Source organism: Neofelis nebulosa, chromosome 9, assembly GCF_028018385.1.
Source record: "Neofelis nebulosa isolate mNeoNeb1 chromosome 9, mNeoNeb1.pri, whole genome shotgun sequence".
Taxonomy (NCBI): domain Eukaryota; kingdom Metazoa; phylum Chordata; class Mammalia; order Carnivora; family Felidae; genus Neofelis; species Neofelis nebulosa.
In genome coordinates, this window is record NC_080790.1 from 13700545 (window position 1) to 13719365 (window position 18821).

General features: G+C 34.9%; 1 protein-coding gene across 2 annotated transcripts in view; it reads left to right on the plus strand.

Moving 5' to 3' along the window:
* The window catches only part of GEN1 (GEN1 Holliday junction 5' flap endonuclease), a 29027-nt gene that overhangs the window by 2253 nt on the left and 7953 nt on the right, over positions 1-18821 (plus strand). Inside the window, exons 2-7 of one of the 2 annotated variants that reach the window (XM_058682587.1) lie at positions 5604-5806; positions 6486-6672; positions 10453-10629; positions 12001-12111; positions 15055-15128; positions 17336-17427. In XM_058682587.1, the coding sequence (XP_058538570.1) occupies positions 5646-5806; positions 6486-6672; positions 10453-10629; positions 12001-12111; positions 15055-15128; positions 17336-17427 (802 nt within the window). In that variant the 5' untranslated portion in view covers positions 5604-5645. The remainder of the gene's footprint in view (positions 1-5603; positions 5807-6485; positions 6673-10452; positions 10630-12000; positions 12112-15054; positions 15129-17335; positions 17428-18821) is intronic. The other variant, XM_058682588.1, reaches the window with a different exon arrangement.

Here is an 18821-nt window from a genome sequence, read left to right on the forward strand (position 1 = left end):
ATTCTTGTGTCACTTTAATTCTTAGCAATTGTTAATATGTTAAAGAGACTTTATATGTAATTTATATTGACTGCATGATCAGATTGATGTCAGTAAGATTATCACATTATAAAATATGGGAGTAGACACCAAATCCCACACCACAAATTTTTTTAATTGTACCCTATTAAAAAATAAGGGAAAATTATATGTAGTTTTGGGTGAGTTTGATAATATGTGGTATTTAAATTTTACTTAATGCTGAGCTATTTTAGAGTAACCTCATCAGGTTGATCATGACCTCATTCAGAAACCATCTGTTCTATCTTTGAGTGTAGTTGCACTTGAATATCTTAAAAACTGTTGCGTTCTGTCCCTTTTGAAACTTTACATACCTTTACAATCTTCCCATTGCAACTTAGTGTTCAGAGGAAGCATTGGTGCAAAGAAGTGGAAAACAATAGATGATTAGAATAGAAATTTTGTATTAACTACATTCTTAAAACATGTGGTGGTGGTGTTTTTCATAAAATACACATTTCACATAATTTTGCCCTTTCAGAACTATTGGGATATTCTTTTTATATATTCTGCTTTTATGAGTGATTTTCAAAAAACATGCATTTTAAACTTAACCAATTTAGATCATAGGTCTAATGAAAATAATCCTAAAAATAGTCTTTTAAAATAATGTACTGCATGTAGAACACTTAATGTAATTCTACATTAATATTTTTTGCATTGTATAACTGGCTATAAGATATCAGCATAAGTAAATTAACATGTACAAACAGGAAGATGATTTTAAAGCATATGCTTTAGATTTTCAAACAGGATCACTCTGGCTTCTATGAAAACAGTTGTTTTCATACAAGTGGAAGGTTGTAAAAAGTAGAAGCAGGGAGGCCAGTTGGGTGACTGTTACAGTTGTATACAGGAAAACGCAGGGCAGGGGTGACTATCATTAGAAATAGGGATTTAGGATATATTTTGGAGGTAGAGGACTTGCTGATGGAATGGGTGTTGGGGAACCAAGTAAAGAGAATCAAAAAGGATGGCTAGGTTTTTGGCCTAAGCAACTGGATATTGTGGAGAGATAAGTAAAACAGTTCTGGGGAGAGATGAAATCAAGAGTTGGATGCATGTTATGCATCCATGTGAAGGTAAAGTAGGCAATTAGATGTTCTAGTTAAGAGCTCAGTGGAGATGTCCGATGAAGTGGGAAAAATATTATTAGGGAGAGTTCATTATATATTATTAGAAGAGTTCATTATAGACTCTTCAAAGGACACTCAGCAGTAATGTCCTTTCTGGTGTAGTCTGCCTCTGATTCTAAAAATATTCTTCCTATAATTCCTTTTGCTCACTTTCTATATCCCATGCCCACTCCCAATCCTTTTAACATGTTGCTTGGTATAGTTCTAATTCATTATTACTAGTATTAGTATTAGTATTATTATTAGTTAAAAGTAGTCAAGGCTGTGTAGAGCCTTGCAGTAATTCAAGAAGGTCTAATAGAAGTTCATTAATGTAAAGTTACTCAGAGAAAAAAGATTTGTTGGGGCATGTCTAGCTCCTATAAAAATGTCCCCTTGATTCCTGTCATTCAGAGAAAATGGTCAAAAAGGCATATTTCACAATAGCAGCAATTCTTCCATGCTTATGAAAGAAACTGAGAGCATTACTACTTTATAGGAGTGTGCTTGGGGAGCACAAGAGAGATTCACCTTTTTCAAATCCATTTCAATAGATACACAGGGACTGTAGGTTAAGGGATCAAAGTGGTTTTAAAAGCTTTGAGATGGATTTTAAAATACAGTGACCAAAAAGATTGGCAACAAAAGAGACATTTTTCTGGAACATACCACATAACTCAGGAAAATTGGAGAAGAGAACACTTTAGCTCAGAGATAGTCAGATTTTGCTTTTCTGGAACCAACAGATAATTCTGCTACTCTTTTTCTTTTTGCTTACATTGTTCTTAACAGTTGTGTTTAAATAGCTGTAGTTATATCTTGTAGTCTTCACTCCCATTTTAATAAAGGAATAACTAAAACATGTTCTAGGTAGACGATACAGGTATCTGTTCAACTACCAGTGCTGGTTGTTTTGTGACATAACTGTGATGGTCATCCTTTAAACCAGGTTTATTCTGACAAAAGAAAATAAAATAGCATGAAGAATTCAGTTTTAAGCATAATAATTATACTAAAAATACTATTTATGGGCTTAGTTAAAAGCCCTCTCTATGTTGCTTAAGGGATCCAATCTGTGGAATTTTAATGTTTTAGTAGAATTAATTCCAAGCTTACTTTTTTCTAGGCATGGCTACCCTAGTGAGTAATATTCCATTAAAGTCTTTGCAAAACGTTCCTAATGTGCTTGAAATATTTAGAGGACAACAGTGTGTAATCAAGAGGCTGCCTCATCAATGCCTCTTTTCTTTCTACAGCGTTTGGAAGGAATACAATATGCATGGCAGTCCTTTACATAAATGTATGCTTATGTGTGCCACCATAAACAACACTGCACAAGATGGCAATCTTTGTTCATTACATATATACTAGTAATATTATGTAGTGAATAATATTATGTAATATTAGTAAAATCATGTAATGAAGCTTCAGAGGTAAGACAAAAAGGAAGGAACTTGCAAACTGGAAAGGCCAGAGGAAAGGATGCACCTTGCCTAAGTTTTCATGACTAGCTCCTAGATGGTATGATAGAAACCGGAAAATGTGAGTCTCTCATCCCTAAAAAAGCCATACTGAAGTCAGATTTGATATCAGGTATTATATATTTGCAGAACTTTGCTTTTTGACTTGACCCATGAACTCTAGCCATATTTGGTCTCATAATTTTTAGGCAAGATGCAAACCATCTAAAGATTTCTTGTTTTATTTCCCCAACCTTTTACAGATAGGACCACATTAAAAAAAAAAAATTATGTTTATTTTTTGAGAGAGAGAGAGCAAGCTGGGGAGGGTCAGAGAGAGAGGGGGAGAAAACTCCCAAGCAGGCTGCACACTGTCAACACAGAGTCTGACATGGAGCTCAAACTCACAAACTATGGGATCATGACCTGAGCCAAAACCAAGAGTCAGATGCTTAACTTGGCTGAGCCACCCAGGTGCTCCAGATAGGACTACATTTTTTAAAACTTTTTTTAATTTGAGAAGTAATACATACATATGATTATTTAAAAAATTAGCACAAAGGAGAGTATACTTTGAAGAGTAATTCTTGTCCCCATTCCTGAACTATAGTCATCCCTGAAATATAATCTATGTTGTACCTGTTTTCTCTTTAAAACTTGGAGATTGTACATTTAGATCTATCCCATTTTTTTGCTGCATCATCTGTTGTATTTCAACCTACCATAATTTATTAAAGATACTCCTCTATTGATGGACATTTGGTTCTGCTCATTGTTTCACTGTTACAAACAGTGCTACGGTTGATATCTTTTTATATAAATCTGCACACAGCTAAGAGATATCCTAAATTCCTGGGAGAGCTTTTGCTAATCAGAAGACGACCTGCATTTAAAATTTTGAAGGCTAGAACCAGGGGTACATTTAAATGAAATATGATCAGTTATAATGTTGCGCCCGAGAGAAAAATCTCATAATTTCCTTCAGTTAGCAATTCATTCCAGTGTACAACTTGAATCATGAAAGAAAAGCAACTGTCAACAAGAACTTCCCTCTCAAACTTGCTACTTCTGAATTTTATGCATTCTGATGTTTAAGACTTAGAAGGCTTGTTTCCTTTCATAATAATGAGTTAGAAAATATATATGTCCCCACTCTTTCCAGAATTAGCTACAACTTTTCACATTAACAAAGAGATAAAACTATCTCTGAATTGATGCCACAATGCCACATTCAACCAGTGAGACTTCTTACGTGAAGTAGACAATATTAACACTGAGGTACCATTCACTACCTAATGCTTTATCCTTTGCATTTAAATCTGTATATTCTTTGTAAGGTGACATATCAGCAAATATTGGTGCAGTTCTTCATAAAAAATAAATGCACAAAATAATACCTGTGGCACTGGCCACATTATAAAATTAAGATTCAGAGAAGTGCAGAGAAAGTAACAATACTTCCAGCCTTTATTTATTTATTTTTGCAGCCATGTACAATTTGAGAAAATTTGCTTTTTTTTTTTTAATTTAGAATGGCTTTGCATTGGTTTTGCATTTTGCATGGTGATAGCCTTTTGTAATATTTTTTATATCCTACTTTGTGTTTCTGGAATGAATTAAGGTCATTTTCAGAGGATGGTAATCTGGATTATGTTTGTAGAGTCAGACTGAATTTTCATTGCAAATACTACATAATACTCTTATCAAATAATAGCAAAGTAAGAGAAAAAGAGATACAGGTGTTTAGTAAAGAAAAACAACTGTAGAAAATACCAAAGCTAGAATACCAGAGTTCAAGCCACTTTTGTCTTTAAAATGTCTTGTACACAGAAGAGTTTAACATTAGTTTACTTTGAATAGTGGCACTATAGGTGATTTAAAATTCTTTGTTCTTTTAAAAGACTTTATTTTATTTTCTACAATGAGTATGTGTGGCGTTGCAATTTGAAAAGCCAAAGCTCTTTTTAAAAAGGTATCGCATATCCTTCCAACTCTCCATTTTCTGTCCCCCCCCCCCCCCCCCCACAATCTTCCATTGACTTTTCCTGCAATGACCCCTTGGGATTTTTTTTTTTTTTTTCTTTAGTTTACTTTACTTTAACATGCCTGCTTTCTTGCTTTTGTTTTCTTATTTTTCCTGATTATGGTAGGGGACTAGTCCAATTCTTGCTTTGGATATGTAAATCAAAGAGTGAATTCTCAAGTAGACAAATATGATTTACAGCATCCCCAGTGCCCATGGCTGCTTGTGTTATCCCTTGTTAACAGCTGAAACAAAGCCAATTTTACCATTTTGGGGTTTTTCCCTCATTTAATATTAATGTAACCGTATGAAAAATATTCTCCACCACTGCTAAAGAGAACATAGAGAAGAAGAAAGAATGACGAGGGACAAGACCATTTACATTTGGGTTACATTAAATTTTAAAATAACTTTATTTTTCAGTACTACAGAGAAACCCATATTTGTTGATGAGTGGATTTTTAAGGACAGATTTAGCATAGTACAATTTGCAAATAGCTTTTACTCCGTTAGTTACATCAGTATTTTTGTAGCTAGTAGGTCAGTTACCACCATTGTTAATGTTTCAAATGTTCTTGATTCATTTGGAAAAGCTGACTTGGGGTTGGGGTGGGGAGCAGTTAGAGAAGGAGGGAGCCAAACCATAAGAGACTCTTAAAAACTGAGAATAAACTGAGGGTTGATGCGGGGTGGGAAGGAGGTGAAGTAGGTGATGGGCATTGAGGAGGGCACCTGTTGGGATGAGCACTGGGTGTTGTATGGAAACCAATTTGACAATACATTTCGTAATAAAAGAAAAAACAAAGGAAAGGCTGACATCTGAAATAAATAAATAAATAAATAAATAAATAAATAAATAAATAAAAGAATTCTCTATTTATGAATTATCCTAAACTAACATATATTATTTGAATTTCTATTCTGAGCTTCTGTGTCTTTTAACAGTCTTTTGAAGTGTGTTTCAAATAACAGCAGATAATCACCAGAATGGGAGTGAATGACTTGTGGCAAATTTTGGAGCCTGTTAAACAACACATCCACTTGCATAATCTTGGTGGGAAAACCATTGCGGTTGATCTGAGTCTCTGGGTATGTGAAGCACAGACAGTCAAAAAAATGATTGGAACAGTCCTGAAGCCCCACCTCAGGTAGAGTAAAAGTTCTTAGGATATAAATGTATGATTGTATCAGCAGATGACATCTTGGTTTTGTTTCCACTTTGTTTATTGTTGCTTTACATTTTGAGATTTTAAAATATATTAACATGTCTGCCTCTCCCATCTCTAAATTGATGACTCACAAATTTGTACTTCTTACTCTTTGAGCTCCAGATTCAAAGACCTAGCTGCCTGCTTAACATAGCCACAGGATGCTTTGGCGACTAGAAGCCAGAAAATTGGGAGCCATTCTCTCTGTTTGACCCCTCCTCACATCCAATCTATCAGAAAGTCTTGCCAGCTCTACTTCCAGAATATACCATGTGTTCATAAACTTTGGTCAATGTCCAGAGGCACCACCTCACTGCCACCATCCTCTCATCTGTTCTGAAATGACCTCCTCATGAGTTTTCCTCCCTCAGTTCCTGGCCTCCTCCTTCTCCAAACTGTTTTCCATGTAGCACTTAGAACAATCATAAATCTCTCTTGCTTAAAAACATTTAGTGTTTTCTCAGTTCACTTAAAGCAAAATATTAATAAATAAAATGTTATTGCATGTATGTAACCTTTTTGATACTAGTCTGATGTTCTTGCCATTATGTCATACTGCTGTGTAGACTTTCACTATCAATGTATGAAGATTAATATATTATTAATTTTTATATTTAAGGAACTTATTTTTTCGTATCTCATATTTAACGCTAATGGATGTAAAACTGGTGTTCGTTATGGAAGGGGAACCCCCAAAGCTGAAAGCTGATGTCATAAGCAGGAGGAATCAGACTCGGTATGGGCCTTCTGGAAAAACATGGTCTCAGAAAACAGGGAGATCACATTTTAAATCAGTCTTAAAAGAGGTGAGCATTTAGATATGATTCAATAATTGTGATATGAAGTGGTGAGTACATTTTACTTTGATAAAGGTTGTTATATAATTATCTTTAATACTCACTAAACTTACTGTAAATAGAAGGCCAGTGTGTATAGAGACAAGTTGATATTCTGTAGTGAAACTGACCAAGTTCAAGCCCTGGCTCTGGCATATAGAAATTCTGAGATGTTGAGCAAGATTTTTAAATTATATCTGCCTCATTTCCTATCCTGTGCAATGAGGAAAGTAGCACTTTGCAGGGATAGGGTGAAAATTAGAAAAATTAAAAATATCTGATATTTAAAGCAACCACTGCATAGTAAGGAGTTAATACATGTTACCTGTTGTGACATCTTCAGCACTTAAAGAATTCCCAGAATAGAGATTTAATTAATTCATACTTCACTCATTCAGAACTAATGATAGTTCATATATAGAATATATATTTAGGACTTTCTAATTTTTAAAAGTACTTATTGTTATATTTTAATATACTTATATATTACAAAATATGTATTTTTATAGAAGTTAAGGAATGGAGAGATCATCTATAATGAAATATATAATGAAAAAAATAAAAACCAACTATTATTTTGCCTCTCTTCAAATGTATATACTTTTTAAACTTGCCTTTAATAGTGCACAAGTGATTTTTATCTTGGACTTTTTTTTTTATGTTTATTTTTGAGAGAGACAGAGCATTAGCGGGGGAGGGGCAGAGAGAGAGAGAGAGGGAGACACAGAATCCGAAGCAGGCTCCAGCCTCTGAGCCATCGGCACAGAACCCGACACAGGGCTCAATCCCACCAACCATGAGGTCATGACCTGAGCCAAAGTCAGCTGCTTAACCGACTGAGCCACCCAGGTGCCTCTATCTTGGACTTTTAACTTATCATACCCTTATATGCCTGTTGCCACATTCTTTCCAAATCCATCACTTGTAATGGTTGTGCAACATGTATGAAATACTATAAAAAGCTCTGAAATCATCCCTCATCATTTCATATATGGTTTGCTTTTCAGTTCTCTATTACATGTGAACTTACGAAGATTTTTTTGTGTACATAGCTTTTTCTTGTGATTTGAGATTTTAACATAATTACCCAAAGTGGGATGGATAGATAGATAGATAGACAGACAGACCAAAGTTTAGGAATGATTTTATAGCTCTCGCCAGTCACTTTCCATCAGCACAGATATGAGATAAGCAGTTTCAGTACATCCAAAGAACATCAGGTGGTAGGAGGTTTATCTTTGTATTATTTAGTATATAAAAACAAAGATATTTCTTTGTTTATGTAAAATGTAGGAGTACATATAATATACATTTAATATATATTGGTCTTTTTTTTTTTTTAAGATTTTTTTTTTTATTTTAAATGTTCATTTATTTTTGAGAGAGTGCAAGATGGGGAGGGGCAGAAAGAGGGAGACAGAGAATCCCAAGTGGGATCGGGACAGCAGTGAGCTGTGAGCCCGAGCCCAAGCCCAAGCCCAACATAGGGCTCAAAATCGTGAACCATGAGATCATGACCTGAGCCAAAGTTGGTTGCTCAACTGACTGAGCCATCTAGATGCCCCAGATTTTATTTTTAAGTAATCTATAATACCCAATGCAGGGCTCAAACTCACAACCCCAAGATCAAGAAATTTTTTTCTTTTGTTTTCTTTATGTTAAGGATATAAACTTTTTATTATATTTGCTTTTAATTCATATCCCTGTTTTCTTTTTAATTATGGTTAAAAAGTTCATTTCTTTTAAACAATATTGTATAAATTAATCATTTTTTCTTGAAATTTTATTTTCTATTCACATAAGATTTTAAAAAATAGTTTTCAGTTGGTGACTTTTTCCACCTTAATGACTGTCAGTAGTTGAAGAAAATATCTGTACTGGATTCTAATTATTTCTTGTATAGTCTGGTCCTAGAAATATCCATGGTCTGTATACTCAGGGCATTAATACCCAGTATAAAACAAAAAGATGTCCATCTCTTCTTGAGAAAATTGTTCCATTTCTGTTTCTTTATTGTAGTAATTGTGATGTCCTTAAGCATTTTGTGTGAGTGTTCAGTATTGCCTGAATGAATAAAACTTTCATTTTTATATTTCTGTACCCTCAGTTTCTAGGCCCTACTTCCTGCTAACCCACTGCAGTCTCTTAGGTATAAGCATGAAAACACAAATTAGTCTTCCTCCAATACCACCCCACGTGACAGACACTTAGGGTAGCAAAATTTACAACCAGCCTTCCAAATTCTGTGCTGGTTTTTGAAGAATTGGAATGACAATGCAGGAATCTAAAATAACTTCCAAATTCTTTTGTTTATTATGAAAAGATAATTCTTATTTAAAGGAATGCAGAAGCAACCCCTGTAATAAAACTATCTCCCTAAAGTCACCCAGCCAGAGTCCTGGAAAGTACTCTTTTTTTCTAACACAGTACTTTGTCTTTTTGAACCTTGTCCACCTTGGGCAACATCTAGCAGAGGTTTGTATTATGTAATGTAGCATGCAAGCAATCAGTTAAAGCAATGGATGATATTTACTTTATCAGTCTCTAAAACTACCGGTAAAAAGGCATTTTTCCTCACCATACCCAGTATTTCTCAATGTGGAATGTGAAAATGACAAGAACAATGCAGTAAGCTATAAGGCTAAATTACAAGCTGTTCATCCAGATTCAACTCATAATGCAAGGAAAACTCACAGAGGATTGTTCATGAGTCAGCAAATTGATAGCAAGAAATCGCTTGCACAGACAATTGACTTCTAGGAGCAAATCAACAACTGGCTCCTACTTGGTTTCCCACAACATGAGAGTTTCATTGTACAGACATGATAGAGGAAGAAAAAAGAACCTTAAGGTCTCAAGTAAAATTGGATAATAGTATCTTCTTTGGAAGAGCTCATGGGAAGAGCTCCCATCATGGGAGAAGAATTTTTGTTATTTTGCAGATATTAAATCTTACTGTGATTAACTATTAATCATTTACAAGATATTTCTCTTTAATCTTGAGATAACATTGACCAAAATGCAAATTGAATATTTTTAAATTAATTTTTAATTGAATGTGGAGTGCTTTTGTAAAGTTTATTTATTTCGAGAGAGAGAGACAGCACAAATGGGGGAGAGGCAGGGAGAGAGGGAAAGAGAAAATCCCAAGCAGGCTCTGCACTGTCAGCACAGAGCCCAATGTGGGGCTCGAACTCACGAACTGTGAGTACCATGAGATCAAGACCTGAGCCAAAATCAGGAGTCAGACACTTAACTGACTGAGCCACCCAGGCATCCTGAATATGGATTACTTTTTAATGGACATTAAAATTTTTTAAGTTTTCATTATAGAAAATTTTAAATCAACACAAAAGTAATTAAACAATTATCATCAATCTTAAACAATTATCAACTCCTGTTTCATCTATGTCCCGACTCAGTCCCTTCTCCCATGTCATTCTGGAGCAAATCCCAGACACAATATTGCTTCAGTCTCAATATTTCATTATCTTTGTCTAAAAGATAAGGACTCTTAAAAATAAACAAAAACATAACCACAGTACATTTCTTATTGTCACACCTAAAGTTAAGCAATCATTCTGTAATGCCATAAAGTATTCAGTATTCAAATTTCCAGTTATTTCTTAAATATCAGAATTTGTAAAACACTTAAATAGTTAATATTTGTCATACAGAAATCAGTTAAACACTGAAAGAAAAAGCAATAAAAATGGTCTTAGATATCTTGCTCCTACGTTTTCTTTCCAGTGCCTTGATATGCTGGAATGCTTAGGAATTCCCTGGGTCCAAGCTGCTGGGGAAGCTGAAGCCATGTGTGCTTATCTTAATGCCAGTGGTTATGTGGACGGCTGCCTTACCAATGATGGGGATGCTTTCCTATATGGAGCCCAGACTGTTTATAGGAATTTCTCTATGAATACCAAGGTACCTTTGTTTCTTTCTGTCAGCATTTGTTTCACAAAGTACCTTTTTAAAAGGGATTATTAAATGATGGAATGAAATAATATGTGTAAAATGATTACCATAATACCTGGCACACAGCAATTGCTAAATGAAATAAATGTTTACTGTTGTTACAAATATCATTGACGCATAGTTCATTTTCTTTGAAATGTGCATTTCTCTCTTAAGGGCTTGATTTGTTTCACATGGTTTAATTCTAAATGTTTTGATAATATATTATAAAAATGCATATGAAATGTTTTGCTTTGACCCCAGATTTCCATTTTTAGTAATTTATCTTCAACAACACCTCCAAATATGCAAGAAGAGATGTATGAGGATGTTAATTGCAACATTATTAGTATTACAAAAATGTGGCAGACAACCCAAATGCCCATTTCTAGGGAATGGTTGAATACAGCCATGGTTCTCAGAGAGGTCAGGGGAAATTTTGGTTGTAACTTTTCAAAGTTGGCCAAGACAACAGACATTTGGTAGATTGGAGCCCAGAAAGCTAAAAACCTCTTGCCAGACAATTCTGTTACCTCTCTGAAAATGTTCATTGTGTGCTCACTGAGAAACATTGCCTCAGAGTCCATTATAATGTAATAACAAGCAGTCATTAAAAAGATACGTATTACTGATATTAAAGATATATTAGCAAGAAAAACATGTTAAAAGCACTTCCATATAATTCTATTTTTGCTTAAAAATATAGCTAATAATAAATATTTGTATTTATGTGTCAAAGTGTTTTTTGAAAGAACATGCGCTACACTATTAATAATAGTTAATTTTTTAAGTATTTATTTTTGAGACAGAGAGAGACAAAGTGTGAGCAGGAAGGGCAGAGAGAGAGGGAGACACAGAACTTGAAGTGGGCTCCGGGCTTCAGGTTCCTCACTGTCAGCACAGAGCCAGACACGGGGCTTGAACTCACGAACTGTGAGATCATGCCCTGAGCCAAAGTCAGATGCTTAACTGACTGAACCCAGGGGCCCCAATAATAGTTAATTTTAGATGATGCAGTTACTGGGAATGTTTACTTTTTATAATATACACTTTACAGTGTGTAATTTTGCAAATTGAAAATATTTTGTAAAACATCAAAAATAATGAAGAGGAACATTTTGACTATAATAGTTTATTTTTTAAGCCATTTTTGAAACTATGACTTTATTTCCGGATATTGAAGTGTTGGAGTCTGAAGATCCTGGTGATCACAATTTTTCCCACTTAACTTTAAGGAATAATTAAGCATTTAGAGAGAACTCTGACCAATTAGTTTTTGTAATGCTTAATGTATAAATGTTTACTTTTTGAAGATGAAACTAAATCCGTACTTTCTTCCAGGATCCACATGTTGATTGTTACACAATGCCATCTATCAAGAGTAAACTAGGTTTGGATAGAGAGGCTCTGGTCGGACTGGCGATACTACTTGGCTGTGATTATCTCCCCAAGGTACACTTAGATTGTCGTATTTACTTACTGGTCACAGTGTATCTTTTTTGATGTCTTACATGCTGCATAAATATGAAAATAATATGGCTATATGATTAATAACCTAACTTAGAGTATAATTTTAGGCATAATAAACAACTCAGTAACTAAAAGAACCAGCATTTCAAGTGGCATTAAAAAGCTGGTTCCTTGTGACACTGAATGTTGCAAATGAGAATGGAATAGTAACTAGTCCCACAGCTTGAAGATCAAGACTTTAAGACTTACTCTAGACTGAGAGATTCACATTCAAGTTTTACCACCCTTTTAAAAATGTATAGGAATCACTCTTTTCTCATATCATACCAATATGAGTTTCTATCACTGTTTTGTCTATTTTGTGGTTTTCAGTCTTCCTTCCAGCTTTCCAACTGCACATGCTCAATGTTATTACTGTTGCTAGGCAATATAATTATTGGGGTAAGCCATTCATCCCTCCTTGCTTCTTAGCATTGCACTGAGTTTTAGTCATGAAAACATTTTATTTAAGATGCACAATAAACAAATAGGTATACTAATAGGTGAGTGATAAATTAAGCATTACAAGGATAACCCCATTCTTAAGTATATTTAAAAATATTGAATGATTTGTCTTGTAGTTCTTAGTATGTAGTCCTGTCATCATGTCCTTACTGATCATTTCTGTATTCTTACTGAATCCCTTGTTAGACTACATATTCCATCCCCAAGAGAAGTCTATAATTTTATTTATTTTTTAATGTTTGTTTATTTTTGAGAGAGAGGCAGAGTGCAAGCAGGGGAGGGGCAGAGAAAGAGAGAGAGACACAGAATCCAAAGCAGGCTCCAGGCTCTGAGCTGTCAGCACAGAGCCCGATGCAGGGCACGAACCCACGAGCCGCGAGGTCGTGACCTGATCTGAAGTCAGATGCTTAACCAGCTGAGCCACCCAGGCACCCCAATCCCCAAGAGAAGTCTAAAGAAGAATGACATATATATATTATATGTGTGTGTGTGTGTGTGTGTATATATATATATATATAAATTTTTTTTTTTATCAGAGCTTACGGGAGAGGGAAAAAATAGGATACTAAAATTATTAACCCTCGTTTCTAACTTATGTCCTCAGTGATCAGAGAAATCACTATTTTTAAATTTATTTTTAATATAATGTATTGTCAAATTGGCTTACATACAACACACAGTGCTCATCCCAACAAGTGCCCTCCTCAGTGCCCATCACCCACTTTCCCTTCTCCCCCACCCCCCATCAACCCTCAGTTTGTTCTGTATTTAAGAGTCTCTTGGGGCGCCTGGGTGGCGCAGTCGGTTAAGCGTCCGACTTCAGCCAGGTCACGATCTCGCGGTCCGTGAGTTCGAGCCCCGCGTCAGGCTCTGGGCTGATGGCTCGGAGCCTGGAGCCTGTTTCCAATTCCGTGTCTCCCTCTCTCTCTGCCCCTCCCCCGTTCATGCTCTGTCTCTCTCTGTCCCAAAAATAAATTTAAAAAAATGATGAAAAAAAAAAAAATTAAAAAAAAAAAGAGTCTCTTATGGTTTGCCTCCCTCCCTCTGTGTTTGTAAGTATTTTTTGCCCCTTCCCTTCCCCGATGATCTTCTGTTAAGTTTCTCAAGATCCGCATATGAGTGAAAACATATCATATCTGTCTCTGACTGACTTAGAGAAATCACTCTTTTAAGTAGTAACTAAAGGAAGCAGGAGGAGGGAAACTTTTAAATAACACAAAAATAATTATTTCATTATAGTTCTCATTCTGAAATAGAAGATTTTTATTTCCCGTATGTCACTATATAATAATTAAAGTCTAGAAACAGCTGAATGTTGAAAGTAAGAAAAAATTCGCAAAATTAAACTCACAGAAACCAATTTTAGCTATAGTGGTGTTACATTATGCATTAACCTTAGCTATTTTGACATTTTCTATCCTTTGTAACGAAACCACTATCCATTTATATTGTTCTACTTAAAGATTTGTAAGACTTATGGACTAACGTGATTTACCTTCAAAAAGTTTAAGATGTAGCTAAATGCTAATATAAGAAGGGTGGTATACAAAATCTGTAGCAACCTGTATGCAAAGATATAGGCTGTGGCCATGAAACAGACTTCTGGGAACCACTCTTAGGCCAGGTGTGACCCTTTTAGTAGCTGATCCTGACTGTAAGTGGGTTGGGAAGGAGATTCAGACTGGAGGGGAGACCCCTTTGCCAGCAGGCACTTAGGATGCTTGTGCCATGAATATTTATTAACCGATTAGGAAGTGTTTTTAACACTGGTATGTCTGTCCCAGTGCACATTGCTAAATGGCAGCCCTGCTTATAAGGATACATGCATAAACTTCTCTAGGAACTGGACGACTCAAACAAGAAATTGTCCTGCAGATATACATTTATTGACATTTTATTGTGTGTTGGACACTTAACACTTGTTTTAATTTTTCTTAAGTTTTCATTTCAAGAGTTAACTTGGAAGAACATTGTTCTCTTTTGATATCCGAGTTTTTAAATATTAAATGTTCATCAAAGTAAATGAACATGCTTTTTCTGATTACAAATATAACTTGAAGTAGATCAAATTAAAAGATTATCAAAGTAATTAACATAAAAAGTAAAAGCCTTCTAAAATTCTTTTCCTCCCTCCCTTAAAATAAATGCTGTCAGCAGTTAAGTATATAACCCTGTGACTTTGTTGTTTGCATAGATTAATGGATGATGTAGTAGTTATTTTACTTACAAATCTAGGTCACAGGGTGAGCTATTCTGCAATCTTTGTTTTACACATGGCAGTGTACCTTGCACGTCTTTTCCTATCGTGACCTAGTTACCTTATTCTGTCAGCTGCACCATCCCAGACTGCAGGATATGCCATACTTTATTTCTCCATTCCCCTGTGACTAACATTGGCATTTCTTTTCCACTTTCTGAAAGGGAGTCCCTGGAGTTGGAAAAGAGCAAGCATTAAAACTTATACAGATTTTGAAAGGGCAAAGTTTACTTCAAAGGTAACTAAAACTTTCTTGTGACATTAGACATTTATTCTTTTTGAACTGAATAGTAAATATTTCAAAAAGTATTCTGCTTTCTGAGACAGAGTTTTGTGTTTTTAAGCTCCTCTATATTTTCATTTAAAATCACGGATTTAAAAAATAATAAATAAACAAAATCACTGATTTTTATTTATTGTGAGGTTTTTTTTAAAGGATGAAAGTATGTGTCCTAAGCCATATTGTATTTTTTTCATTATTAGGTCACTACAAACACAAGTAGTAAGATGCCAAATGTGTTTATTTATAACCTCGGGCTTTTACCACAGGCTATTTTAGACTATTTTGCCACCAAGTAAAGGTAAACATAACTGTAAAATAATTTTTATTTAAAATTATTTTCTATATAAAATATTTTGATATCATATACTCTATAAGTGAAATGCCTGACATACTGCAAATATTTAATAAGTAACACTTGATCAAAATTTTTCCTTGAGTGCCCTTTCTTCTATAGCCACGTATTTAGTAATATATAAATTCTAATTGATTTAGTCTATACAATTTGAGGATTCAAGACAATTAAGGTACAGAATATATGGAAGTTTACCAACTGTGCTATTTAGTTTTGAAACCATGTGAATTATGTTTACTTAATGAAAGCAACAGTCTATGTTAATATTAATTATTTAATATATATTTTTAAATTAATATTAGTGATAAAGTGTCAAATGAATAAGAAGGAACTGGGATACTAGGAGACTTAAAGCAGTCTTGGCCTCCAATAGGTTTGAGATGGTGAGTGCATGAAAGGAAACATTAAGTTGTAGAAATCAAGAAGGAATGGCCATGAAAAAAACTTGAAATTGTTGTACTCCTTCGAAAGCTATAAAGCTACTGATAGATCTAAGACTTCAATATATCCATTACTGGTATCAGTGAATATGATGCCAAAGCAGGAAAAAAAAGATATACTTTGGCCTGGAATCATTTGGGAATGTGAAGAATAATATAAAGAATAAAAAACAAGAAGGTATGGCACTTGACTAACTACAGATCATTCTTATTGTAATAGTTTCAGCAAGTATGTATTTTTGGCAACATTTTATGAAATGTTTGAACACTTGAAGAGAATAAAATTACATTTTATTACATTACATAAAATTACATTATCATTATGTGCCATTCTAACTGATTAATTTAGACTGACTTTCCCCCTAGGTTTTTTTTTTCTTCCACATTTGAAGTTTCTGTGTATTTATCCAGCATCTATTAATGCTAATTTTTAGCAAGCTTATACTTGGTCTTTGTAATAAATGAATCAGAAATTCCAGAAGCCAAATAATAACTCCTAGTGTCAGATCCTGCACAAGGTACTAAAGAGATAATTCAGCTTTTTATTCGAACTTTAACTTCTATAAGCAGAGGAATATAATTCAGAACACTTATGTTTTATGATGAATACTTAACTATCCCCTTGGTGGTTTTATGTTACCTAGAATTTTGGCCAAAAATAAAGTTAACTTTTTCTTCAGTGGACATTTTAGCAGAAAGCATTTTCTTTAAAATCACTCATTTAACAGGTAATGTTTTTGCTGCTTGCATAAGAGATTAAGAAAATGATAATTTCAAATGGTCTAGATTTTTTAAACAATTTTTACTCAGAAGTTTGATGTTCTATTTATTTTTATCCTTTACCCTGCTCCCAATTCCTGATACAGGGTAATGTTCATGTGCATGATTCTATTTGCTTTATACTCTGGCACACAGAAGAGAGATCAAACAGGTATATACATCTCATTCTCTCTACATATTGCTGCCTAACTTAGGATTCTTAAAAAAAAAAAAAAATGAATACAAGAGTATACACGTGAACACATATACACATACTCTTTTTCTCTCTTCCCTCACCCTTCCTCTCTCTCCTGCCTCCTCCCTCTCCTCCCCCTCCTGTGTCCTCCTTCTCTTTTCCTCTGTGACTGTCTGATTCTCTCTTCCCCCTGTTGCAATTCTGTTGTCTTTGGAACCATATTTTTAAATTGAGGTACATAGACTGAGAGTTTTCATACGCTGGGCCAGCAACTTCATCTCCTGCAAAGGGAAAATGAGACAGGTGGTAAGGGAACAGAATAGCCTGACCTTTGAGAGCATGGCATTTTGGTGACCTTGTTTTTGTTTTGTTTTGTTTTGTTTTGTTTTCCTTTTAAAATCATTTTCCTTTACAGATTTACTCAGTGGAATGAAAAACCTTCTTTCTCTGATCCACAGCCAGTAGTTATTAAAAAACTGGCCCATTGTTCTGTGTGTTCCCATCCAGGTAAGCAGACATAGGGGGTGATATCTCTAGAATATAAGTGTCTGATACCCACATCCTGTTCTGGTTTTCTTGTTTTTAATTTTTACTTCATTTTGAGAGAACATTCACACACACACACACACACACACACACACACACACACACACATGCACACACTCACATGTGCTGTTTGGGGAGGGGCAGAGAGAGACGGGGAGAGAGGATCCAGTGGGGGCTCTCTGCTACAGCAAAGAGTCCATTGTGGGGCTCAAGCTCACGAACCTTGAGATCAGGACCTGAGTCGAAGTCAGAGGCTTAACCAACTAAACCACCCAGGCACCTCATCCTGATCTTATAATACTTCTTACATGCCCACATACATACCTGTCTTCTTCAGTAGATTGAAAATTCTTGGCGTCAGGAGTTGTGTCACATATAATAGTAGGCACTCAATAATTATTAATTGAAATAATGTGATGTAAGTGATAAATACAGGATAAGTGAAGTTTTAAACTATGATACCAAATTACTTAGATGTTAAAATTACGTTTTGAATATAGAAATCCATTTAAACAAAAAAATGTATCCTGCTAAGTCTTAGGGGAATATCGAACTGAAAGCATTTGTTTTTATTGCATGAAAATAGTGACTTAACACTAATTTCTAATACATGTTCATTGTTATTGAAAATAGCTTGGTTCCTCTTCATTAGTCTTGGTTAAAATAAAAAAAAAAAAGATGTCATTACTGTATGCTGGATCAGAAACACCTTTCACTCCCAGGAGAGACTAGGAGATCTTATTAGCTCATCTTTTAAAAGAAATTCTTTATCTATTTGTCTTAATATATGTTCAGAAACATTGTTAAATTAGAGACAAAATCATAGAAGAAATAAAAGTTTTATAAAATTCCATTCCGTAGTTTTTTGATACTTTATAAAATGACAGTTTTAGTTTCTATCAATTATATGTGCTCTTCTATATTCTCAAACCAATGTTAAAGGTGGTCATGCTTTCGTTCTAAGGGAGCTAGGGCCCCACACCTGTGCCACATTCATAGTATATTCATGTTCCAAGCAGTTTAAAAATAGCTGTAGAGGGGAGCATCTGGCTGGCTAAGTCAGTGGAGCATGTGAGTCTTGATTTCAGGATTGTGAGTTTGATCCCCACAGTGGGTATAGAGATTGCTTAAAAATAAACTGAATAACTAGATGGCTCAGTCGGTCAAGTGTCCAACTTCAGCTCAAGTCATGATCTCGAGATTCGTGGGTTTGAGCCCCCACCTCAGGCTCTGCTCTGACAGCTGGGAGCCAGGAGCCTGCTTCAGATTCTGTGTCTGTGTCTCCCTCTGTAGCTCCTTGCCCCTCCCCGACTCTCACTCTGTCTCTCTCAAAAATAAACATTAAAAAAAATTTT